This window comes from Brachypodium distachyon, chromosome 2 (genome assembly GCF_000005505.3).
Source record: "Brachypodium distachyon strain Bd21 chromosome 2, Brachypodium_distachyon_v3.0, whole genome shotgun sequence".
Classification (NCBI taxonomy): Eukaryota; Viridiplantae; Streptophyta; class Magnoliopsida; order Poales; family Poaceae; genus Brachypodium; species Brachypodium distachyon.
Genome location: NC_016132.3, coordinates 52,749,688 through 52,775,676, shown reverse-complemented (window position 1 = coordinate 52,775,676; position 25,989 = coordinate 52,749,688). Strand labels below are relative to the sequence as shown.

General features: G+C 44.8%; 4 protein-coding genes across 5 annotated transcripts; 3 read left to right on the top strand and 1 right to left on the bottom strand.

Annotated features, from left to right (window-relative positions):
• Nucleotides 1-4,572: 4,572 nt before the first annotated feature.
• Nucleotides 4,573-6,607, top strand: LOC100825187 (2-oxoglutarate-dependent dioxygenase DAO). The gene is made up of 2 exons (XM_003564482.4): nt 4,573-5,551; nt 6,100-6,607. The coding sequence occupies exons 1-2, from the start codon at nt 4,661-4,663 to the stop codon at nt 6,436-6,438; spliced, it is 1,230 nt and encodes a 409-aa protein (XP_003564530.1). The 5' UTR covers nt 4,573-4,660; the 3' UTR covers nt 6,439-6,607.
• A 5,226-nt stretch (nt 6,608-11,833) lies between these two features.
• LOC100824889 (zinc finger HIT domain-containing protein 3) lies at nt 11,834-17,571 on the top strand. Of its 2 annotated transcripts, none has more exons than XM_014899877.2 (8): nt 11,834-12,287; nt 13,737-13,803; nt 14,280-14,348; nt 14,886-14,951; nt 15,225-15,341; nt 16,635-16,723; nt 17,017-17,067; nt 17,163-17,571. In XM_014899877.2, the coding sequence occupies exons 2-8, from the start codon at nt 13,746-13,748 to the stop codon at nt 17,190-17,192; spliced, it is 480 nt and encodes a 159-aa protein (XP_014755363.1). In that variant the 5' UTR covers nt 11,834-12,287; nt 13,737-13,745; the 3' UTR covers nt 17,193-17,571. The 2 variants fall into 2 exon arrangements, with proteins under 2 accessions (XP_014755363.1, XP_003564529.2); XM_003564481.4 differs by having other exon boundaries at nt 11,835-12,287; nt 13,772-13,803.
• Nucleotides 17,572-18,240: 669 nt separating this feature from the next.
• On the top strand, nt 18,241-20,528 carry LOC100824577. Its single transcript, XM_014899043.2, has one exon. The coding sequence runs from the start codon at nt 18,562-18,564 to the stop codon at nt 20,251-20,253; it is 1,692 nt and encodes a 563-aa protein (XP_014754529.1). The 5' UTR covers nt 18,241-18,561; the 3' UTR covers nt 20,254-20,528.
• Nucleotides 20,529-21,099: 571 nt separating this feature from the next.
• Nucleotides 21,100-25,718, bottom strand: LOC100823664 (internal alternative NAD(P)H-ubiquinone oxidoreductase A1, mitochondrial). Its single transcript, XM_003564478.4, has 8 exons — nt 25,182-25,718; nt 23,367-23,583; nt 22,916-23,076; nt 22,765-22,830; nt 22,400-22,563; nt 22,111-22,225; nt 21,614-21,793; nt 21,100-21,504 (listed from the first exon to the last, which is right to left on the bottom strand). Exons 1-8 carry the CDS (start codon nt 25,614-25,616, stop codon nt 21,352-21,354), a joined length of 1,491 nt encoding a protein of 496 aa, XP_003564526.1. The 5' UTR covers nt 25,617-25,718; the 3' UTR covers nt 21,100-21,351.
• Nucleotides 25,719-25,989: the final 271 nt, after the last annotated feature.

Here is a 25,989-nt window from a genome sequence, read left to right as displayed (position 1 = left end):
TATTTGTCCAATCTGTTTTGTCATAATACACCACTCTTCATGTCTGCAAAAGCAATCACGTAATTAATTAATTAGGACTATTGTGCATATTTTTTGCCAAGTACAGTCGCTTCTATTCGTAAGCCTGAATCCTGGGGTTCTGTCCACTGCATTGGTGCTCCCAGCGTGCATATGAGCCATTTGACTTTGTTTTCTTCGGATGGCTTGTCTGCCCCTAATTAAGGCAGAAGACACGGACTTAGCTTTGGAAGATACCATCTTCGCTGCTGCATTTGCCCAGTTATCTTGTATCACTCGATTATCTCAAGGGGCAGAACTGCAGATTATACTGTTGTGTGGGACGTCGGGAAAATAACAATCATTCAGTCACCGCGGCTGAGCTGCAGTGCATGGTTGCTATATCACTTTTGACAGCAAGGAAGGGCAAGTGTTTTAGCTGTGCAACTGGGAAAACGATGCGTGCGTGCATCGCCGGCAGCCGGCGGCCTTGGAGCACACCTTTCTCCTGACATTCGCTCGTGTTCTTCCGCCGCTTCTTATAACCTACCGGTACTCATTCCCCATTTCCCCTGTTGAGTTCAGACTTCGGGACTAGCAGTTGGGTTCGAAGCAGGCTGACACAAGACACCGAGCTGATCGAGCACTCAAAACCTGACGAGCTTGCTGCTTCAAGTGCCGATCGATCGACAGATTGTACGTTTCCTCCGGACAGTGACCCGTCGCGAACCTAACGCAATAATATGACGGGAGTTAAACTGCTGTCAAGTCTTATTAGCAGCCCCCACAGGCCCACGGGGCACGGGTACAGATCCAATGACAAGCATTGCTTGCAGGCCGTCCTGGTTGTCAACAATACATGCAGTGCCACTCTGTATCGCCCATTTCCTGATCCCGTGAGAGCATTATAGCTGTTTGGCCGGCTACCAGAAAAAGTAATCGGCTTTGTTCAAAGAACTCCTTTGCGGTAACAGCGACGTTCTTGTATGTACCGGCTGGGATCGCACGCCGCATATGCAGCCCGTGGGGGACTGACTGGCAGACTGGGTGGTTTGGCTTTCGTTGTGCTCTCGGACGCAACGAAAGCCAGCGCTGTGCGGGACAAAATCGGAGAGCGACTGCAGCTAAGCTAGCGAGCAGCCCCTTTCCGTGCGATCAAGTGGCCCGAGTGGAATCGTGAGGAATCTGGATTGCTTGCCTTTGTCCCCGGCCTTGTTTCCCTTTCCCCTGATGACGGGGCAATTTACTGTTCATCATTCTGAGAAACCAGGGCCGGCGGGCTAACCAGTAACCACGACAATCATCATACTGATCGACGCGATGTTTTCTAGTCCTCGGAGTAGAAAAAATACTGATGGACGATGGTCGATGGAACGGACGCAGTCAGGACCTGCACTTTTTCGAAGTTTGTAACCATCTGGTAATTGAAGCCTGGACGGCTGGACCCAAAACGTCCGCCTCGGACGGTCGGTTTATGCGCGTTGCAACTTGCAACTCGGAAGTGGTCAAGAACCACGACGAACGCGCGGGTAGGCTTCCCCAATCCCCATCGGCGCGCGTCAGCACAGACCTGCAAGGAATAGATGGAAAGAATAGATCGATGGATCCTCTCGATTTGAGCTTCATCGGAGGGAGGCTCGGCTGTATCCATCAACAAGATGGTCCGAAATTCCGAATCAGACGTACTACCACCCCAGAAGGATTGAAGGAATGAACAGATCACTTGCTGGTCATCTACGACTTCAGGTTAATTAAACACTGCCGATTCCATTGGACGAATGATATGTCCGGTTTCGTGGTTTTCGATGTACACAGTGTACTAGTTTGGTTGCACGTGAAGTCATGCCCCCCGGAATGGGATGAAGCGTTTCATGATCTAGGAAAAGCTGACACGTGGATCGAACAAGTTTGTCTGCACCTAGCCAGAGTAGGCAACAACTGTGCGTGCCGGCCGGCCGCGGGTTATCAAGCGGTTTGTTCAGAGGTTCAGATTAAGCATCAGGGTTGGGCATGCTGCTGTTATGTATAGCATTATTGTGTTCCTGGTGAATTAAGCAGGATCGCTCGGCGTTGTTTTATTTGTAGTTTGATAGTTGTTGGTGCTTTTAGCATGCGTAATGTAGCCTTTCGTTTCGTTTCGTTGTTGTGTATAACCTCCGGAAAATTATTCCTTGCAACTAATAAAGTGGGAAGCTGTCAAAGAAAGGTGGGAAGATAGACTCCATACGGATCATGAACAGGTGGACCAACTCCGAAGTCTGTGTAGGATCCAGCGATATCACCATTTTATCGAGTTTTGTCTACTCAGGCCGAGCTATAATTGGGCCCTGCTGGGCCGGACTAGGCACGTCGAAATCACATGGGCCTGGTGTTTCCCCCACGGCCCATGCTATTAATTGGATCATTTCAGGCTTGTTACAGATGATCTGCTCGGCGAACAAGGGTACGGACCTGTTTTCTCTGTTGATGCTCTTTCTTTCCTCTGAAGCAAGGCTGCCGATTTCATGCTGGCCTGCTGGCAGGTCATTCAAATTCGTTTGGCTCGATGTAAGTGAAGTTAGAGATTAATTAAACTGAACCCGACCCAGAGCAGGGCGAACAACAGCCCACAGGGTGTGACAGAGCTCAAGATGGAGCAAATGCCCCTTCGGAAACCAGGTCAGGATCCAACGAGGTGATCACGATGACTCGAAGAATAAGAGATTAACATGCGCCCCAACATAACAGGACGGCTAACACAAAAGTCCACCAAATGAGAGTGTTGCGTCGTTGTCGACAAACTTGTTTGCCGGGCCTATGAAGGTTTCCCGTACGTTTTTTCTTTTGTAGACCTTTTGTCCCTGCATTTTTAAGTCGAGGCCAGTGGCAGTATCTCAACTCTGAAAACTGCAACTAGTTGATCCTGGAAGATCGCCCATCCAATCACGAAAACGACGGAAATCAAACATTTTATTTAGGTGCCGAAACGAAAGCATGTATGGACGACAATGATATAATAGCAAATATTACTTACATGACGAGGCACTTATACATAAAGTGGACAATAATATGCACTACACATTTCCACAATTTAAGCACTGTATAGACACAAAAGTTGCTTAAAATGAGAAAAGCGTAAGCCCCTGTCAACTCGGCAGCACTAATTCAACTGAACCGACAAAGAAGCGTGTCGTGCCGGAATTGTACGTATTCTAGAAGGTCTATTTGTCTGACGTACGGATTGACATGATCAGACTCGATCAGATTGCTGTAGATTTCCATGCCTCGTGCTCTCCATCCAATGGAGATTCGAACCGTTTCATTCGGCTGATGGATGCCAACATGATAGTGATCGACCCGGGCCAGTTGTTCAGCTGCAGCGTTGGGCGATTACTAGAAGGACCTGCTGCTACCACTACTAAGCTCTCGACAGCTAGCGGCATTGGTTGTTTTCGGCAATTAATCCTGAGATGCCATTGTGCATGTTTTCAGAACTTTCCACGGTTCAGTAAGCGTGGAGAGCTACTCCCCAATTAAGGCTGGTCATATTGTAAATTAACATAAACTAATAACATGTATATATTTTTTTAAAGCAAGTAACATGTATATCCTCGCAAAAAAAAAAGTAACACGTATATGTTAGTACTCTCTCCGTCCAACAAAAGATGCCTCATGTTTGTCAAAAATTGGATGTATGTAGACATGACTTTGTGTATAGATGCATTCAAATTCAGTCAAAGTTGAGACATCCTTTGTTAGACGGAGGAAGTGCTAGTTTATGTTACTACTTCAATACTGGGTAGTACTCTCTCCGACCCATATTACTTATCTCAAATTTGCCTAAATACGGATGTATCTATGTTTAAAAAGCGTCTAGATACTTGTAATATTTCGACAAGTAATATGGGTTGGAGGTAGTAACAAAATTTGTGCCAACATAAAAATCTCATTAACTGTCTTATAGACTCATTCTATTTTAAAAAGTGTGATGTGATAGTAACATATCTAGTTAACACAAATATCTCTTTCCTCATTTATTAACATGCTCCATCATCAAATTGCTTACTCAGCACTTATGTTAAAGCCCTTCCCACCTTGATGTATGTATTTGCTACTAGTGGTTTATAAAGTGAAATTGTGAAGTCACTGCAGCTGGTTGTCTGGCGAAATGTATACAGGTTAAAATACCACATGGAGTAGTAACCATCTCAGTTCCATATTAACTCACCGCTATACAGACAACAAAAGTAACATACTCTTTCCGTCCCGAACTGATGTGAATTTGTATAAAATTAATTTGGAACGGAAAAAGTATTTATTTTGTATAAAGTCCCAAGAATATATTTATTTTGTAGAAAGTCCCAAGCACAATTGATGAAAAGCAAGCGAAGCAGAACCCAGCGTTTCGGGGGAGTGGTTCAGACTTGAGAGCCTTGTTCCGGCCCACCACCAGCTTCACCGGTCCAGGTCGGACCAATCCCTAAAAGTGGCCCACCAATCGCTCTACTGCGGGGCCACATGACCCGACAAATGGGACCCAGATAAATCGCTTGCTTTTTTTGCCTTCAAAAAATCGATAAATCGCTTGCTCCACCCAGGCTTCGAACGCCCTCCCAACAACCAACACCAGTTTCCCACCAAAACCCCTTCTGCGTGCCGCTCCGGCCGCCTCCACTCCATCTCCATGGCTGCCTCATCCTCTTCCTCTTCCTCCACGGGCGCCGCCGTCGCATCCGCGCCCGGTACAACCGCCGGAGGAAGCATATTCCCAGGCCCTCCTCCGCCGACGCCGTCGAACCACAAGCCGGCCCCGTCCAACGCCGCGGGGGGCACCGAGGCGGCCGCTCTCTCCGCTTTCCTCAACCGCATGCTCCTCTCCTCGCCGGCCCCAACCCTCCGCCCACGGGCCTCATCTCGTCTCAAATCCCGGCCTTCGGCGCCTCCGATAGTTTCCCTCGAGTCCCCCGACGTGGGCACCCTTCGCGCCGCCGCGGACGTTGGCTACTTCCACCTCTCTGGCCATGGCATCCCTTCCGATCTACCATCTTCCGCTCTCGCCGAGCTGTCTCGCATCGACGCGTCCGCCGCTCTACGCGCGTCCAATCTTCGCACGCTCGGGTTCTCGGAGGAGGATCAGGAAGCGGACGGCGGCGATGATGAAGATGAACCCGCTATGGTGTTCGACGTCGACGAAGAGCGGGGGGTGGACGCGCACGCGCTCCCGGCGGCGGCCGCGGAGTACGCGCGGCGGATGAGGGATGTGGGCATGAAGGTGGTGGCGCTTCTGTCTGGGTGTCCCGATTCGGGTTTCGGGGAAGAACCGTTCGCGGAGGGGAGGAGGAAGGCGAAGTGCCTGGTGTGGGTCTCCAAGGTCGGCAACGGCACGGGCGATTCGGCGGCAGCGCCTCCGGCACCCGGGAAGGCGAAGGCTTATCCGTATGTTGTAGGCCTCCATTGGCAGTGGGGTCAGGAGGCGGAGGCGCCGGCGAGCTGGGTGATGGACGACAGCGGCGAGTGGACAGCTGTAGGCGCGCGCGACGGTGCGCTCCTGGTCACAATCGGCGATATTGCTCAGGTATCTGAATGCAAATTTTTTAGCATCCCAATTTTGACTGGTTTCATGGTTTGCAATCCATAGGATGCGTAGGCCGTAGGCACTCGTAGAATTTGTTCATTCCACCTGCAATTCGTAACAAAGAATAATCACAAGGTGCACATCTCTTTCCATTTAGTTAGTGCCCTTACAGGCTTTACACTTGCAACTTGGAGTAGAACCATTAGACACATACTCCCATGATATTTTTGCAATGGCATCAAATTCTAAAGTAGTTCATCACAAAAAAAAAGGAGAGATGTAAAGTAGTGTTTGTATCCCCATTGGACTTGGACCAAGTCAGGTAATTAGGCTCCGTGTCTGCATCAGCATCACTGGCCAGCGGCCACCACCACCCGGTTTGGATTCTGTAATGACGGAGTATTAAAATAGTCAAACATCTCGGCTTTCTGAAAGAGGTCTTCTGAAAACACAAAGCGATCATCATATCATGTCAGTAGTTATTCTCCACTCTTTACGCAGTAGTAACACTCTTTTTTATGCCGTTCTTCTTTTGGCACGCGTGCCAGGTATGGAGCAATGGCAAGTTGAAGAAAGTGAGAGGGATGGCTCGCCCCACTTCTGCCCCCAGCATTGACGGGCGCGCCGGGGAGCCAGGAGCAGGGAGCTTGTCCGTCACCGTGCTAATCACACTGCCCTTGGACAGTGTCATCTCGCCTCTGGTGCTGCTCTCGGGAGATGCTGGTGAAGAGATTCGCAACGAGGAGGAGGGGGAAGAGGGGATGGAAGGTGCAGACGTCGATGGGGATGGATGGAGTTTTCACTCATTTTTGCTGGAGGGCTATGCGTGGAGGGTATACCATGAGCGGCTTCAGTTCAAGGATCCGCTTGCTCGGTACCGGATATGACAAGTTTGTTCGTGATTGCTCTGTCCTTCCGTAGCCTTGTTTGTTTGTTTGTTTGTTGGTGTGCGCCTTGGGTTGGGTTGTGATATGTGATCTCTAGTTTGCACGAGGTGTGTAAAATGATATCTGAAGAAACATACGAATTGATCAAGCAAGGGAACGCTTGTTTTCATGGTGTTAACGGGCAAAAAGACCCTGTCTGCCAATCTTTCTTTGTCAGTTCCAAATGGCAACTGCAAACACCATCAGAAGCATCGTAAACCTGCCACTGTTAAAAAAAAGAACATCGTAAACGTGCTAACAAGTAACACCGCCACAACCTACACAGGCACATTAGCACATAGGATAGTCGCCGCACCAGGATGCCATGGATGAAAGAAAAGGGGCCAATACACAAATCTCTGCTGAACAGAGTCAGACTTCATATGACTTTGAAAAAAGAGAGTCAGACTTCATATGTTGCTCTCCAACCGGTTGCTTTTGACAGGCTTAATTTCGAGATTATAACCCTGGTCCCTAAATGTAAAGATGCCAAGCAAATTCAGAAATTCAGGCCTATTTGTTTGCTCAATGTGAGCTTCAAAATTATTACTAAGGTCTTGATGAATAGAATGTCCTGTTGTGTAGGTGAGGTTATCTCTCCTTTCCAGACCGCCTTTCTGAAAGACAGACACATCATGGAAGGGGTGATGGTGCTTCATGAAACACGTAATTACGTCCACACTCATAAACAAGATGCTGTCATGTTCAAGGTTGACTTCGAAAAGGCATATGATAAAATAAAATGGCCTTTTGTTTATCAAATGCTGCAATTGAAAGGATTTCCTAATAAATGGTGTGACTGGATGATGGGAATTATGAGAGGGGGGAAAGTGTGTATTCGAGTGAACGATTGTTTTGGTCCTTATTTCCAAACACATACTGGACTGAGGCAGGGAGATCCCATGTCTCCCTTGTTATTTGATCTTGCAACTGATGCTTTAGCAATTTTACTGAATAGAGCTAAAGAATCTGGTCTAATTAAAGGAGTGGTGCCTGAGTTGGTGGAAAATGGTATTAATATTTTCCAATACGCTGATGATACAATCTTTATGATACAAGATGATGTTGTTAGTGCTAGAAATTTAAAATTTGTTCTTTGTGCCTTTGAACAAATGTCTCGCCTCAAAATTAATTTCCACAAAAGTGATGTTTATTTTTTTGGGGCTGCTAAAGCTAGAGAGAACATGTTCAGTGAGATTTTTACTTGCAAAGTTGGAGAGCTTCCTCTAACTTACCTAGGCATTCCTGTGGATGCAGTTAGGATCCAGAATAAACATTGGAAAAAAGTTGAGAATAGACTTATTTGTTGGCAAGGGAGGATCCTGTCTATTGGAGGCAGAAATATCCTCATTAATTCTTGCTTGAGTAGTATCCTCCTTTATATGATGTCTTTTTATGAATTGCCTGCTGGGGTTAGGAAACGAATCTATTTCTTTAGACCTAGAATGCTTTGGCAGGAAGAGGAGGGGGTCAAAAAATATCATCTTGTGGCTTGGCACGAGTTTGTCAATTAAAGGAACAAGGTGGTTTGGGGATTCTTGACTTAGAAACGATGAATACTACACTGTTGGGTAAATGGATCTGGAAGTTATACAATAATTCCGGACTATGGCAGAACCTACTATACTCCAAATTCATCAAATCTGGTGGCTTTGGGGGGGGGGGGGGGGTGAAACATAGAAGTGGCGATTCTATGTTCTAGTCTGGCCTCTTACATATTAAAGATGTCTTTTTAAGCCATTGCAAATTCCTTGTTGGGAATGGGAAATACACTCGTTTTTGGGAGGACTGGTGGCTGGGATGCATTCCTCTCAAATTGCAATTCCAAAACTTGTTTGAAATCTGTTTTGATAAGAATATTTCTGTCGCTGATGTTGTTACTAATAGGGGGAGAAGTGTCTGTTTTCGGCGCACTCTCTGGGGCCCTCTAGCCGAAGGTTGGGAGCAAATTCTTAGGAAGTGTGATCAGGTGAGATTGAATGGAGTGAATGACAAATTATGGTGGACTCTCACTGAAAATGGGAAGTTTACTGTCAGCTCCTTTTATAAAAAATTGAAATGGCACTTGCCTGACTTTCCACATAAATTTTTGTGGAAAGTCAAAGTTCCTTTGAAAATAAGGATTTTTCTCTGGCTTATTGTGCATAAGAGTATCCTCACTACAGATGTTTTGCTGCATAGGGGGTGGAAAGGAGATAGTCGCTGTCAGTTTTGTGGCTTGGATGAAACAATTGATCACCTCTTTATGCAATGTCCTCTTGCTTGCTTCATGTGGAATGTCTTGCATTGTGCTTTTGATATGCCAGCAATCCTAAAAACTGTTTCTGAGTTGTGGGATGTCTGGGTGTTTTGAAGAGCTAGGAATAATGCTTGTCGGCTTAACATGTGGTCTATTTTGCAGAAAAAGGAAGCAAATAAAAACCTGCTACTTTGGGGAACAAGATTGGTTGAGCAGGTTGCGACTGAAATCTTTGATGCAGTGCATGGTTGGAATCCTCTTCAGCATCTTATTGCAGTGTAGACGATCCTGTGAAGTTCTATTATGTTGGGTGTTGAGAGAATGCTGAAGACTCCAGCAACCTAATTGGGAAGGAGTAAACGAGTGGCTAAAATTCAAGGAGATAGGCGTTGTGCTTTGCTTGGGCTTCAGCTGGGGAGATTTTTTCTACTACCTGGAGGCGCTTTTTGCTTTTTAGATGGTTTCCTTTCCTGCTTTTGTTCCAGGCCTGTGTGTGCCTTTGTGCTCCTGTATTATTTCCCTCTTTGCTCTTCCTATACATTCCTGCACTTTTTTTCTGAACCTTTGTAGCAAAAACAGCCGGTTTCGTTAATGAAATCGGAGGGGATTAAACCCCCTCTTTTTTAAAAAAAAACGGTTGCTTTTGTAGCGGCCAGTGGACATGCCGAAAATCAACCCCAGGGGACGGTTGACCACTAATTAGCCATGATTGTAAGTAAGTTTGTATCGACACGAGGGCATCCGCAACAGCAAAAGAGGAAGTACCGGTACTTAGCTTTTTTTCTCTTTCCTATTCTTTTTTTTCCTCTCTTTAATCAATTATTTATCAAAGTAAACTTTTCACTTTGAACCCACGTGACATACTCATTTCTTCATTAAACTAAATATTCTTGGTCGTTGTGCCAAAGTTGTTACTTCTGCAGCATACCACATCTCCACATTTTTGCTCCACCTTAACCAAAAAGTAAAAAAAAAGACTCGGACGTGCTTGGTACCCTTGTTGGAGATGCCCTGAGATGAAAGTGATAGTACTGCTGAGGCAGATCGCACCGGAATAACCTATCATGCTAGTACCCCTCTGGACAAGGGTGTGGATTAAAAAAGATGATTGAACACAAAAACTAAATTGTCCATTAGTTCTGTTTTCAAATTCGGTTTCAAAATAAATTTGGTCCGAGGAGGGCCAAACCCCCCAAACTTGAAGTTTCAGCATACCACCAACGAGTAGTAAGTTTTTGCACTAAAGGCCTAAGCCCAGCCCACAAATGACCGAGGTCTTGTAGAAGCCTCAAGTTCATGTGGCCTTCGAGCCTTGACCTCAAGCACGGAGCGCCCCCTTGCAGCCCGCCGCATTATTTGTTCTCTCTTCTTTTGCCTTCCTTCGTCCCAGTGGTGCTCGCATGCTGCGCCGGTGGTCAGCCTTCAGAATCTCCACAATCCGCCGACCGGTGCGACAGTCATGGGTGAAGGACAAAAAATTGTTTAGGCAGAGCGATTCGTAGAACATACATATAACATTTAATATTTATATTTTATAATTGCAAATTGTATTTTAATTTTTTTGTTTGTATTTTTATTAATTCTTATAACATTTTATTTTTAATATTCCATATTTCAATAGATTTCATGCAAAAACAATGTTGCATCGTATACAGGTATAAACTATCAAGTGTGTAATAATCTTAATGCTATGTATTTTTTTTTCTAATAATCCAATGTTTCAAGTAAGCATAAATACAAGGAGATGAATTATGAAGCTAGGTCTTTACAAGAGTAAATGTATAGTTATATTTTTCTCCAAAAACATCTACATACTTATATACTTAACAAAATAGATATTAGGGTTTGTTATACCCAAGTTGCATGGTTTTTAGTTAGAGATAAGTTGATTGTTCAGCCGTTGGATCTAGATTGTGTTTTAAAATTCACAGCGAAAGGGAAATGAGTGACTTTGATACTATTGACCAAGAATTAAATCTTTTACTTAAAAAAATCAGGCACCTGAGATATGGACACACCCATAGATATTTGGCAAAATAAACAGGTAAATTTCAAGAAACCACAGTTTTTGGGGCCCGTCTCACTAGCTCCAATTTTTGCTAACTTGTCAACAGAACCACATATTTTTTGTCGGACTGTATCAACTGGCCATAAACTTTTTACATTACATGAATTATTAAACTAATTTTTCTCAGTTAGGCTTAGGGTGGGAGCTCTCAGCTCATTTATCTATCACGTTTTTTTGTTTTGTTTTTTAGAACAACGATCTGACTTTGTTTATTCAACGAACAAAATAAAACCGATCGAAAAATTAAGACAACAATAAAGATTTCGGATAAACCGAAAATTATAACAAAAATCTTTAAAGCCAAGTTCTCTAGCCGCGCCGATCGCATTTTGATATTTCTCCAAATCTCCGGTGACAAAACAGTAGAAGACCAACCTGCATAAGTTGTACTAACCTTGTAGGTTTTACTGAGCCGCCCATCCTAGCGGGTGAGAACTTAAGATCGTTGAACGCGCAGTGGGCTGGGCGCACCCCTCGCAAGACAGGTTGTCGAACCATTGAATCATAGCCGAACCGATGAGGAAGATGATCAAAATCACGAAACTACGAGCCGTGAGATTCACAAACTCTATGGAGTAGACCATGATAGCCACACCAGAACAGGGATGGAACCGAGAGACCATTAGGCCCTGTTTGTTTGGGCTTCAGTTTCAGCTTTTGGTGCTTTTAGCAATCTCAAAAACACTTCTCTCGTTTACACATAAAGCTTAGAAGCACCTCCAGACGTGCTTCCCAGCTAGAAGCACCAAAATCACTTTCGGAAGTGATTCTCAGCTTCATGTGTAAATAGGAGAAGTGCTTTTGAGATTGCTAAAAACACCAAAAGCTGAAGCAGAAGCCCAAACAAACAGGACCTTAATCCAAGCGTCGTTGCATTCACCGTCAGGCGCTGCCGTCAAGAACACACAAAACCTTACGAAGAAGGTACTAGAACGATGCCAGATGTTGATCCGTGGTTCCTCTCAGCTCCAAACGTTTTTTTTTTCTCACACGGATTTCACGTCGAGGAAAAGAGGGCACCGTAATTTTTCTTTGCTTTGCTCGCCAACCTTCCCTGCCCTGGCCCATCTCCCTGCCGAGCGCCCCGACGGCCCAACCAGGTAGCTCCTTGTCTTCCTCCTCGTGCGAGCGCCGCCACCGCTGCCGAGCGCCCCAGCCCCCTAGCTCCGTGGCTCGTCTTCCTCCTCGTGCGAGCGCCTCCACAGCAGATATCTATCTCCCCTGCTCTCGTTCCCGAACGTTTCTCCTCCCATCACCCTACGAACAGATCCCGCCCTTTAGCTTCCCGTTGCATCTCCTTAATCTTCCCCAATTCGTAACTGAGGCAAAAATCAAGGTAGGGCGGCCGCCCTACCTTGCCCTACCGGGTCCTCCGCCCTTGGCTACAGTTGCTTTCTCTGGCAGAAGACCGTGAAGATTTGTCCTGGGAATGGGAGGGGGGAGCTGCGATGTGTGCAAGGAGGCGCCGTCCAAGTACAAGTGCCCCACTTGCCGCACGCCCTAGTGAGTTGAATCATCAGCATCCTCTACCGTTTCAACTTCCTTTCAAAGCTAAGCGTGGGATGCTAGTATACGGGGAACTATTTTTCTGTATCGGTTGGATTTCTTGTTCTTGGTGTGTCCAGCGGCTCCAGTCATGCAACCAGGCCAGACTTAAATGGGAAACCCCCAGAGTTTTGGTGTGCTATCTGTGCAATTTCTCATTGACTGTAGTGGATTATATTATTGATTAAAACATATAGATTGAGTAGCTAGGGTTCATAGAACAGATTGATGAATTATGGTTGGAACTTAGAAAGAATCATGATATCCCATTGAGGTAAACTGCAATGGAATTTAGGACCTGAATTTTGGTAGCTTTTTGGTTTCAGTTAGTGGCTTACTGCCGGTGATGCAAAAAATATGCAAAATGAATCAACAAGTTACTTTGACATGGTAATGCCATACATAAGAGAAAATCCTACTCTGTTGATATCTGCCCCTAACGTAGTTGCAACGGAATGCCCTTTTGATATTTTTTTTAATGTATGCCTTTTCTTTATTAGTATCAATACTTCCATAGTGAAGTAACTAATAGCCACCTTGTATTTCAGAGACATATGTTAACTATTCACCCTGTTATAATACTCCATCCCTTCTCTCAAGGGATATATTCCAGGACCTTATTGTTTGGATTACAAAATGTAAATGTCACAACGCATTCCTTTCTTAACCCTTAGATGAATCATGATTGCGAAGGCACACCAGGAAAAAACAAATTCTAGCGTAATAACCCTCTATACAGGGATGACTGTGTTTTAGTCCGTTGTCGTATAACTCTCGATGATTAGATTATGATTGGTAGTTTTTAGAAAGGACTATGGGTCCTAGAAATTGAGACTTCCTGTATAGATCCAATAGGCAATGACCTGCAACCCAAATGAAAATATCACGTGCATGTGTATTACTAGGGTGTTACCTGCAGGCGATATTAAGGTGAACATCTGAATCTGATTTCACAAATTGTGTTTTAGATTGTGCTGCTGCCATAGTACCATTGGCTTATTCATATAAATAGCATTACTTATCAGTGCTTGAGCACGTAACTTGATGATGCGAAACATGTCTGATGATTTTATCCAGTTCGCCATCTACAATAATTGGTCTTCCTTAATCCCTGCTTTATTATGGTTTCTTCTAATTTTTAAATCCAATATTGTTTTGTATCTTATTCTGTTATTCATTGTCCTAGCTCACCATCCACTTGTTCACCTGCCTTCATTTAGCTGATTTTAAGTTTTTAATAGAACCCTAAAAACCTACACCCGAGAAATACACATGAATGTTTCACATTATAGTTACCTGTTAAATTGATACATCAAGGTGAACTTACTGAATATATAGTTTCAGTTTTTTAAAGCGTGAGTTATTATTGACTTATTTTGTCTCCTTTATCACCCATATGAAAAGCAGTTGGACCTAATGTACTGTCTCATCGTCCCTTGCAGTTGCTCTGTAACATGCTTTAAAAAGCACAAAGGTATTTCAGTGCTATCCTCCTCGTTCATTATCTTACTACAGTACCTGTTTACTTGGGTCAATCAAAATATGAAAGGGAAATTTTTGAAGGAAGATTGAATAGAGCTTGAATTTATAAGGACATCTGTTAGAGCCTTACAGGACACACTTCGTAAAATGGTGTTAGGTAATACACTAGTAGTAACCACACTTAATTTTGTTGCTGAAATATACCTAAAGGCTAAAACTAAGACCATTCTCTTGGTTTAACCGCACTACACATGATTCAGTGTTCTAAAAGGCAGTCACCTAGCCCATCTAGGGACTAGGTGCCACCCTCCTGCCTTTCTTGCTTGCTATAAGATCCCGTATCCCCGAGTAACATGCAAGCTATCACTATATTATATAGTGTCAAACGAACCTGTATGAATAGTTAGCTGCAAACCCCTTCATCTCTTGATAGACAGTATCTGATGGTAAAAATTGCCTTGTATGCAGGTGAGTTTTGCCAAAAGATAATTCCTCAGGAAGAAAAAATTAGCAAGTCACCGCTGGAGGAGGAAGTTGGTAAGTGCTCTACCTTTTGAAGAGAACTCACGTGGCTGCTTTCATACCATACTGTGGACTAAGTACAGTTATTACAGCAGCTACAAAGTTCTCTTATATAAGGAATATGAGTGAATCCTGACTGCTATGATTGAGGTTCCGGATACAAGTACATAACTATTCAAGAAAGGAACATTGGTATTTACTCCATTGCATGCAATCGTCCCTATTGATTAGTATATGATTCAATATTTTCACCTGAATATGGATGCCAACTTTTATTAGTATGTACAGATGTAATTTTTGTATGAGTAATAATAATCAATCACTGGTTTAGTCTCCCACCGTATACAATCTGTTACAGAAAACGAAGAGCAGTTGTGTAGTAGTTTGGCCCCTAAAAAATATTCCATAGTATATACTGATCCCATAAAGGGCCTAAACAATTCTAATTTAACTCAGGTCATGCATTAGCTAGGTTCTAAGATGTTCTGTGCAAGTTACATATTTGTAACATAATTTAGAGGTATTTATGGATGTGAGTTCTTTTGTTTTCAGCAAGGAGCTCTGTGTTACTGGAAGATGGAATAAGTTCTGGAGACAAGGATCAGCTTCCCTCGTTACGTAAAATATGACACACTGATCTCTAGTATAATTTCTCCATTTCTTCCTTTTGTTTTTCTCCAGTAAAAACTGCTTCCCTCTTTACGTAATATTTTATAGCTGTGTACTTACTATGATTATTAGTTTAAGCCATTATTTCACTGCTTGCTCCACTTGTAGCTATCAAAAGAATTTAAAACTATACCTCTAAAATATATTGCCGAATGCTATATATAGCTTAATTTGCGAATGCTAGTATATTCTTTGATTGTAAGCAATATTGTTGCTCTGCAGCACCGGACACAACCTGCTCCACACTATCTCCAAACACAGTGTCAGTGTGCTCTACAAAATCTCTTGAAGTTGAGGATCCAAGCTGGCTTGTTGACAGGAATAGATTGAGGTCTTTAGGTATGGTCTACCTTACGAATTTTACTATTGTTAAATTCTCGAGGCTATTAAGGTCTTAACTAATTCATCACGCATAATTTTTTTCAAGAAGAAAAGAATGGCCTATGTGATTTTCTTACATTTGCCTCAATTCTTGATAGGTTTATCCTTTCTTAATCAAGTAATCTATTTGCTTTTTAACTTGACCACTTGCATCATTTGGATATGTAAACTTGTATGCTAGTGCTCTGCCAACATTTCAGTTCTTATTCCCCAAGTACAGGAAAATGATGTCCTATCTGATTCTCTTACATTTGCTTCGATTCTTGATAGGTTTATCCTTTCTTAAACAAGTAATCTGTTTGCCTTTTAATTTGACCATTTACCTCATTTGGATAGCTGGAAGCATATATGTTAGTGCTCTGCCAACATTTCAGTTCTTATTCCCCAAGTAAAGGAAAAGATGGCCTATCTGATTCTCTTAAATTTGCCTCAATTCCTGATAGAGGTTTATACCTTTTTAAACAACTAATCTATTTGCCTTTTAAGTCTATCACTTACCTCATTTGGATAGCTGGAAACATGTTTGTTATTGCTCTGCCAACATTTCAATTCTTATCCCCCTAGCACAGGAAAAGGATGACCTATCTGATTCTCTTACATTTGTCTCAGTTCATGATCGAATTTTGTCCTCTTTTAAACAAGCAATCCTATTTTCCTTTTAACTTGATCACTTACCTCATTTGGATAACTGAAAAAATGTATATTAGTGCTCTGCCAACATATCAGTTCTTACTAGATGATGCCTTGTGGCTCTGCTGCTGAGCATTAGTTAGAAGTAGCCATTGAATTGAAAAGAGAAAAAAGATTTGCAGAAGGCAAAAAAAGTTGATGGTTAGTGTCTCCAAGATAATCCTATGCGATGCACTCTTATATGCATTAATTAAGATTAAGATGACTTGGATGATGATGTGGATGAAAGAGAATTCTCGGAATATACTTAGTGGGGAGCAATTTTATAGATTTATAGGTTCCCCAAGGAGAAGGAACCCGGCCTTGATTATGGGTCTTGAACCCAAGTGCCAATACCTACACTCCTATGGTATAGGATACATAATTAGCCTGACATGATATGGCATGGTAATGTAGTCCTGAATAGCATTGAACTTGATGCAAAATATTGGCACATACGTCATAGGAAGGATAATACTTAAATACTAAGCAGTTTCATTAAGCAAAAACTCTTCATGCTAGCAAACAGTGATATAATCGGTGGATTTTTACTCGAATTTTTTGGCCTTGACGCTTTGCCAGCGGAATCAAATGAAATACAAGATGCTCTCAAGGACCCTGAACTGCACAAATTGGTACTTCAAATTGATGGCTCTTCAGAACCAGAAAAGGTGATTCACTCATGTTAATTGCAAGTGCATTTATGTGATACCTAGCTTATTGCATCTGGCCGAACATCTACGATCAGGGTCAAGTGAGGAATCCAAATTTCTCACGAGAATACTATACACCTCTATTTCTCAACCTCATTATGACTTTCGTCTTCAATCAGCTGGTGGACCCATGTAATTTGAATTGACAGTGGTGCATGTGAATGTAGCTTTGCTCACTTATAGTAGCTGTCCCCTTTTTGCCACCTCTTATTTATTTTCAAATGTCTGCCCCCTCATTTATCCACCTGCAGGAATTGGAGAAATTGTTGGAAGAACCAGCTTTTCAACAGTTCACCAATAAGGTTTCACTTCCGCCCATCTCGTTTGGGGTTTGACATTTGATATTCTTGCCCCCATCAGACATTTATACTTTTTTTAACTCTTGTATTGAATGCAGATCCTTGACATTGTTAGTCCACAAAAGTGAGCAAGTCCAGGCAAAACGATAGGGAGCACTCAGAGCAATTTCATCTCAGCGTTTTCTCTCTGAAGATGAGACCAGTAGTATGAAACCATCACCAGTGAAGGGAAATAGCTAATTCTAAAAAAAGTTGAATCATCCAAGATATTTCTGCTGTGGTAGTAACATGATCATGCTACATCTCACTTTACCATGACAGTTATGTCAATCAAGGAAAAGCAAGAGTACTATTGTCGACATGATGTCTCCTTTGTGCTGTATCATTTGATTTACGTATGTTACTGTGGCGTTATGTGAAACGAAAAGGGTGCTGAAAAAAGAGGTGAAAGCCAGATGGATGATATAAACTTTAAAGGGAAGAAAAGAAAAGTGCTTTGTGTTGAAATGTGCTGGTGCAGAGCAGCAAGCAATCGCAAGCAGTGTGCACATTTGGATCGATTTCACGCTTCCTTTCGCATTACAGTAATAACCTCTTTGCAGCTCGGTGTTGGGATCTGCTTCGAAGTTCGCACGCAGGAAAGGAATTTCATAGAACTCGAAAATACTCTCGATTTGCTTACTTTCATGTTGCTTTTTGCTGCGGTAGTTATACAGTTATACACAGGGACACACAAAAGCCCCCAGATGCACTGAATACGGTGCCGTTACATAGGGAATTTTATCAAATTAACCCTATTATGATCTTCTACAAATGCAAGGCAGCAAGGAGATCGTTTTCTCTCGTTGGAGACGACCCCGGTTGTTCACTAGGGCGTGGTCGCGTGGCATCCTGTCCTCACCTGTTCTTTCCTCCTCTCCTTTTCACTTTCACCATTTCCCTCCTTCCCATCCATCACTGCTTCCTCCACGTTCGCTCGTGCCATCGGACTGGACGCGACGTTTCGCACCTTAAGCTTTTCGGTTTGTTCTCTCGGGTCATTGGAGGAGGTAAACGGGTAAAACAGCTGTAGCCTGTAGGTACAAGGTTTGCAGTTAAGCGGTTCCTAAAACCAGCTGTTTACCTTATGCCGCATCCTGTTCTTCCACGATTGGCAATACAAAAGCAATTCTTGTTCCGCACCGCACCGCTTTGCCACTCCCCTTCCTCCTTCCGGGCCTTCCCCAGGCCACATTCCCATCTCCGCCTCCGCTCCCACCCCCGGCCCCCGTCTCGGGCGCGGCCGCATCCCACAACCGCCACCGCCACCTAATCCTCTGGAGCGGCACCGAAGAGGGTTCGCCACCGCGAGTCCATCCATGGGCCGACCCACGCGCCGCGCCAGCGCTCCAACATAGGGTTTGCGGCTCCCTGCGCCCTGCATGTTAAGGTGGGGAGGAGGCGACCTGGGGTTGTCTGGGGGAAGCGGGAGCGGGGTCTGGGGTGCCACGCCGGCGGATGGACGCCGATGAGGCCGCGGGGAGTAGCAGGAGGATGGATCTGAACCTATACCTCGGCCTACCCCGCGCCCCGCGTCCGCGCCGCTCCGACCTCGGCTCCGACCTCGCCCTCAGCACCCCGATGCCCTCTTCGCCCTCCTCTTCTGCGGCCTCCGTCGACGCCCCTCCACCGCCGGAGCCCCCGCATGCCATCTACTCCCCACCTCGCGCCGACCTTTCTCCTCGAACACCGGAGGTATATTCCTCGCACCATCTCGACGACGCTCTTTCTGCGGACGCGCACCTACTGTATGCGCCTCCTCCGGCGCCGGTCATCCGTGACCGTGAGCTCCCGGACGAAATCGGATTTGGCTTCCAGGCCCCGCCCCCGCCCCCACCACCGCTGGTGCGAGCCAGCGAACTGCTGGGCTGGGAGGACCGGCCGTCTTCCTCGACGGCCTCCTCCTCCTTCCTCCCTGACATTGCCACAAGGTACAGGCGGCTGCTCGAGCAAACTGGAAGCCGGTGGCTCCGCCCTCGCCCAAGAAGGTTTAGATCAGACCTTCCGCCTCTCAGCGCAGAGGCTCAACCTATAGGGCAGGACGCAGCAGTACCTGTGCCCCATCAGGAGATGACAAATGATGATTTCGGTGACAATAAGGTAATCGCCAATGGAGCGGAACTAGGTGCCTCCGAGGAGTCGGAGGAGCGGGGCAAGAGTGCTGCCACATTCGAGTGTAACATATGCTTTGAGATGGCCGGAGAGCCGGTGGTCACTTCTTGTGGCCACCTCTTCTGCTGGCCTTGCTTATACCAATGGCTTAATGTTTACTCCAACCACAAGGAATGCCCAGTTTGCAAAGGCGAGGTGACAGAGGCAAATATTACTCCTATCTATGGGAGAGGGAATTCCTCTTCAGATGTAGAGAAGGCTGTGGAAGAAGGTAAGCAGCCAGGCCCTACAGTACCACCAAGGCCACATGGAAATCGGCTTGAAAGTTTCAGGCAGCAGTTCCAGCACTTACGACCGATGTCAAGAAGGCTCGGTGACGCACATGGAATACTGTCATCATGGAGGCGCCTTCTTGATCAACAGATTATGAATAGTGTGAGTAGGTTTGAAGGTCCACCTGAACCAGCTGTTCATGAAACAGGTGATACTGCTCAACCCGCTAGTCGCCTAGGTACATTGCCCATAAGGATGAGACCAAGACGACGGTATCAGATGGAGGCGGATGACCTTCCTGATGGTGGTTCCGTTGCCCCTGATAGTGGTTTACCTGGGAATAGTGCACCAGATCCACACAGACATGGTCCGAGCCCGCTTTTACCAGAAGGAATTGATTTGTTGCAACGACTTACCCTTATTGGCCTTGCAAATACAGAAAGATTGGCAACTGCCATGAGTGACCTGAGAAGGATAGCTGCCCCTAACCAATATGGAGCATCTGCGTCGTCATCGAACCCGTCGAATCCCGAGCCAGCAGTTGACGGAGCACATGTTGGTGCAGCACCTTCTACAGATCAAGCATCGAACTCGAGCACCATTGCAGTGATACAGGGGGATGCTGGTATTTCTGAGACTGCAGGAGAGCCTAGTAATGCAGGATCTTCAAGATCCCTGAGGAGGAGAGGGAGGAGCAATGCCTTGGCTTCTTTAGATGTGGATGGTGGGCCTCCCCAGCGCATCAAGAGGCGGAGGATGAACTGAACCTTCTCAGTTTCGGTGTTTCTTTAAACTTCATAATGTGCTTTGCTAATTTTCAGTTTTGCATTTCGTTTCTTTCGGTGCTACCTGTTATATTGTAGTTGTAATGTTGTGTCTTCTCTTCCATTTGTTTACTAGTGTCACCCAAATGGTTCTGTTTAGTTCCTTTGTAGCCTGTACCTCTTTAATCTATCATGAAGTTATTGGTCAAAGCTAATTGTGGAGGAAACTAAACAGTTGTCGACTTGTCGTGAGATGAAGATTTTCCTGTTGATAAATTGAGTAGCCAAATGTGCAATCAGCCCAATTATATTTCTGTGGATTGCTCATAATACGAAAAAGCACCTTTGGACATAAAAATTGAAAGGTTAAATAGTAATCGAGTATCAAAATACTCAGAAAGTGGATTTAAGGAGATGTTGCCTTTGTTTCTTGAGAAGGCAAGCCTAATCATTTGTGCACACCTTTTCTCGAACCATAGCATATATATTACCTCCTGTATGAGGCTTATCAGGTTTCGTTCGAGTAAGGTTTTGACCAAGAATTATTTTGCCTCTAAAGAGGCACTTGAATATGGAGCTATTCATTTCTTCTCTGAGATCACATGCCGCATCCTGTTCACAAAGACACAAAACGTCCATGCACACGCTCGGATAAATCTAAAATTATCGTATATCTCACTGACCTTATCCATCTGACATGTGGATGTGCATGTTTGTAAAGATGAAAGACTCCACTCTTAATCCAAGAATTTTCCCATGCGATATTACTTTTCACTGTCTTGGGTATGGACTTAGTTGTCCGCTTGAAGTTAACAGTTTGCTCGTTCAAATTTCCTGATCTTAATCCTGAGCAAGAAACTACAGTTGCATAAATCCCGAGCAGGAGTACCCTCAAATAGCATCTGATTTATTCAGAATTTACAAGAAAACGAAGATGTACATTTGGAACTCACAAGTCTGAAAAGGGATAAAAGAGAGGAGCAGGAGAGAAAAAAGAAGGAACAAAATGACCATGACCTATGTTTCTTTTTGTGATCGTGGCATGTGTACTGTATCGAAGTCGTGCAGTCCAGAGTGTAGAGATCTACATATAGATGCCCTAGATACGGCTTATGTCACGGCCAAATAACAGCGTGGTCAGCCAATTGATAGCCACGTAGAACCTATTCCTCCAGCTGACAACACGAGTCAGGTATGCAGAGCGCCATATAAACCAGCTTGCAAATCCTGCAATTGACACCCCTCTCGAGTCCTGACAGACAAGAAACGGTCTTAGTTGACTCCTAAGCGGCTACTGAAGTAAATGTTCCCAAAGAAAGTGTGAAAAAAGAATGTTCACAAAGAATGGAACACCAACCAACCTTGCTTTGCCTCAGGTCGACTAGAGCTTTGTACCTTCCAACAGTTGCCATACTCCCCATATGCTTATACACAAACTTTGGACCTAGATCCATTTCGACCACTGAGTTTGCATGCCCTCCTCCAACTTTCATCACATGGTTGAGCAGGCTAGCGAGGTACTTGCCTTGTCGTTCAGCAACCTGTTCAGGAGTACAAGTGGAACATGATATATATCATCAAACGATGGGCCTTGCTTCCGTAAGACAAGGTAATAAATCATGGACTGCGTAACTGATGCATCCATGAGAAACAACAGAATCGTATCGCAAGAAACAGTTTTATGTCACAGCCAAACGTCTGTAATTTGATGAGATATATTCCCGCATGTTAAATTTTATCTTATGTTAATGTATCCATTGCACTTCAGGAACCAGTACAGCCCAAAATACCTCTGTTACAGTAACTTGACAAACTGCTTTTGTTTCTTCAACCAGGTTAGGATAGTTTGCGAAATTACCTGAGCTAAAGCTGGGAGAACTTCCTTGCCTGTGCTTTCAAGGAATCCACTGCAATCACCAATTGCGAACACATCTGGAGCAGAAGGAACACGTAACCACTCATCTACACCAATCCTGCAAAGTGCAAACAGCGCATAATCCATTGAAAATCAAAGGATTCAGACATGGGCCAACAGCCATTGCCTCAGTATATTGGGTGTGCTAAGAGAATTTGTTTTATTTATCTTGTATAGAACCTTCTTATTGTGCTGTGCAAATTAATCATATGATCATACCAATTAAATATACCTTCCACCTGGTGACTTAGGAAATGGCAACGACTTAACGAATGATGAAGCACCAACTCCAGTAGACCATACCAGCAAACCATAAGGAACCTCCTCTCCATTGTCTAGGATTAATTTGTCAGGCAGCACATCCTTCACAATGCCTCTTACAAGCCTAACACCTGACTGGTGGATGAACATGCAAGGGCAGGTTACATTCACATTCCAAATGATATGAGAAAATGATACACGGCCTGTAACGACCGTATACATTATGTGATTGTCCGCATACTATATTTGGAATTCTACAGGTCCCATAGTCTTGGTCAATGATGGTTAAAAATGGTAGGTCCATAGGACAGCTGATACTGAACAAAGATTGCTGACCTTCACTAGCTGGTTTATAGCATATTGTCTGAGACGAACATCGAAGGATGACAATATTTCATTTGCCTGAAAAAAATCCGAATGCCAGCTGTTAAGTGTGCCCTAAATTCAACATGAGTAGGGGTTAAATTAGAAAAGCAACAACTAGAACCTCAATCAGGGTCACATGGACATAATCTTTCACATGTGAGTAACGTTGTTTCACATCTCTGATGATGAAATCACTAAGTTCACCACTAAATTCAACCCCTGTTGGACCACCTCCAACAACGACACAGTGCAATAGCCTGCGTTTTTCTTCCTCTGATATTCCTGTTTACCAAAATAGCACTGGTCTATCAGCAATAGTCAAATTGGGTATAGCTTTAGGTTTGAGCACACAAGGTATATTCTCAGAATGAAGCATATGAGACATGAAACAGTTTTATTCTAAATTCATTAAACAAAAGTATCCACTTAAGCTTGAGTCATGTAAAAAAATGCATGACATATATACAAATGGAATGTGAAAGTAATAACTGCTGACTTTGTGCCAACTAAGAGATGATTAGAAACGTACTGGTATTGCATAAGTAATGCAATACGTTGAGTTGCTCACATACCAGGTACATCAGAAAGCATGAGATTAAGAAGGAGCTTTCTGCGAATCTCTTGGGCATGGTAAACTTCCCGAAGAAAGGTTGCATGTTCAGTGACGCCATGAATCCCGAAAGTTGATGCCTCAGCTCCACACCCAAAGACCAGTTTGTCATACGCAACCTTGAATTTCCATGGCTTCAAGGTATCTTTCTCACCTTCAGTAACTGTCTCACACTCAATCTGAAGGCAAAGGAGACTGAATAAATGGGTGGGAAAATTGTGCAGAGTAACAGTCATTTTATTTTATTTTTGCTTTTGCGATCAGAGGAACACTCATGTTGTTACTGCCAAGTTCATGCAATATCCATAGTCCCTCTTAAGTTTATGTGTTAACGCTCAAAATTATGAAGGATAGTTCCCTGTTCTTGGCAGAGGCAATCAGGCATCAACCAACTTATCTCTTATATTGATAGAGCTGCTCAGCAGGGTTAAGCACCATGCCATACAGCAGCAACTGATGAACTGTCTAAGTTCACAATGAAAATTCAATAAGACTGACTCTTTTAGCAAGCAAAGGTTGTGAAGCTATTCTACGTTACTCCCATTACTCAATGATACTGCATAAACTAGTTAAATATAAGTAATACTTTTTTTTTGAAAGGGCAAATACATGGAATTCTCAGGGACATACTGTTAATATGTAAATACAGAGGACCTAAAGTGCGATGGATGATACCCCCTCCGTTCCATAATTCTTGTCTCAAATTTGTCCAAAAATGGATGTACCTATTCCTAAAAAGTGTCTAGATACATGTAAGATTTCGACAAGAATTATGGAATGGAGGGAGTACAAGTTTGCATTTCGTTCTAGCTAATTACCCTATATTTATGTAAGCAGGCACAACGGAAATCAAATCCAGAGCTGGTACAGCTCAACGATAAGCTCAACACTTTTGCAATGATGAACAGAAGACATTGTAACAGATCTGACAATTCTTCTTGTAAGCTCTGTCTTCTGAACCTGTTGGAGGATTGTGACCATCTCTTCTTTACGTGCCCTTTTAGCGTCTCTTGCTGGGGCAGTTTGGATATCTATTGGGACATGTCAATGGACATTAGGGATAGAGTTAGGGCTGCCAAAGCTTCTTTTAGTGGTCCTAGTTTCATCATGATTTTCCTTTGTGCAGCCTGGCACATTTGGAAGCAGAGGAATAGCTTTATCTTTGATAGGTCTCCTCCCTCCTTGTCTAGTTGGTTTGCTGGTTTCAAGCAAGAGCTGTTCCTGTTGAGTCATAGAATTAAGGAGAACCATAGGTCCATCTTGTTGGCCTGGTTGGAGTCTCTTGTCATTCCTTCTTAGTGTGAGGTAGTCTGTGGCTTGCTGGTTCAGTTCGTTGGTGTGTCCTTGTGTTCGGGGGTTCTCCCCCCTGTATATTTGTACATTCTGTTTTTTTCTATTAATACAATTATACTGTTGGAGCCTCTCCTACAGTTTTACTTCAAAAAAAAAAAAGAGCTGGTACAGCTGGAAGAATATCCACAACGAGCCGGAAGTAGTGATAACTTTGGCATTCCGGTAGCATACAGCCATAGGCAGATAGGCGATGAGACATGCAGCTCATGCTGAATATGCAGATGGGTAAAGCTAGGATTCCTTCTTTTCCTCCATCCAACTATCCAAATCACTCGTGTGTTCTCAAAAAGGTCAGAAGCACAAGTCAAGCACAATCCCACACCTAATACTTCCTCCACGAATCTCGGGGACAAAACATCTGTAACAGCGACGCTATCTGACAAGATGAACGCACCAACCGAGAAAAACAGTGTGGGGGTCTCACCGTGTGGGCGTCGGGGTCAACCCCCGTGCAGCGGGCGAGGAGGAAGTAGGAGCCGGGGGAGTTGGAGACCGCGGGCTGGATGCGCGCAAGCGGCTCGGCGACGGAGCGGAACTCGAGCGTGCCGACGCAGGTGGAGGCGAGCAGCGGCGTGAACACCATGTGGTTGCGCGGGGAGACGCAGACGACGTCGTACCCGGTGGTGTCGAGGTCCTTCATGAGCCGCGACCCCGCCCAGCCCGTCCCGAGCACCACCACCCGCGGCTTCTCCCCCTTGGCCGTCGGCCCCAGCCCCGCGAGCCCCCTCCCCACCGCCGCATCCCGCGCGACCGCTTCCGCCGCGGCGGAGAAGGGCGAGTACGGGTTGCGGTGGTAGAACGAGCTCGCGCAGCCGCGGAGGCCGGAGGTGCGGGAGAGCGAGCGGAGCAGGGCGGCCATTGCGCTCCGCGAAGCGAGACGAGATGCGAACGCGGCGGGGAAGCGAAGCGAGGAGTGAGCCGACGGGGAAGCGAAGCGAGGAGTGAGCCGAGGTTAACGAAACCGCCCTGGGTGAACGAGGCCACGGCCTGGGATCCAGAGGCCGTGGAGCTCCCCGAACGTCGGATCGTTTCTGGACAGTCCCGATCGGTCTGTGAGAGAACGGCCGGCCCCCGGAGGTCGTCGCGTTTGCGGTAGGAGGAAAAAAAATCACGAGAAATTTTAAATAAATGTTCTCTTAACAGGCCACGTGTCACGAACCCCATCCGTTGCCGTGCTCCCCCGCTCGGCCGCCACACGACTCTGCCCTGTACCACGTATCCTCCCCTGGACC

Coding starts and splice junctions, on each gene's coding strand:
- LOC100824889 (XM_003564481.4), top strand. CDS start 12,214: ATGGGAGGGGGGAGCTGCGATGTGTGCAAGGAGGCGCCGTCCAAGTAC. Junction 13,804..14,279: donor ATGCTTTAAAAAGCACAAAG/GTATTTCAGTGC, acceptor CCTTGTATGCAG/GTGAGTTTTGCCAAAAGATA. Junction 16,724..17,016: donor GCTCTTCAGAACCAGAAAAG/GTGATTCACTCA, acceptor ATCCACCTGCAG/GAATTGGAGAAATTGTTGGA.
- LOC100824577 (XM_014899043.2), top strand. CDS start 18,562: ATGGACGCCGATGAGGCCGCGGGGAGTAGCAGGAGGATGGATCTGAAC.
- LOC100823664 (XM_003564478.4), bottom strand. CDS start 25,616: ATGGCCGCCCTGCTCCGCTCGCTCTCCCGCACCTCCGGCCTCCGCGGC. Junction 23,077..23,366: donor CATGCTTTCTGATGTACCTG/GTATGTGAGCAA, acceptor TTTGGTAAACAG/GAATATCAGAGGAAGAAAAA. Junction 21,505..21,613: donor TCGACCTGAGGCAAAGCAAG/GTTGGTTGGTGT, acceptor CTTGTCTGTCAG/GACTCGAGAGGGGTGTCAAT.
- LOC100825187 (XM_003564482.4), top strand. CDS start 4,661: ATGGCTGCCTCATCCTCTTCCTCTTCCTCCACGGGCGCCGCCGTCGCA. Junction 5,552..6,099: donor CAATCGGCGATATTGCTCAG/GTATCTGAATGC, acceptor CACGCGTGCCAG/GTATGGAGCAATGGCAAGTT.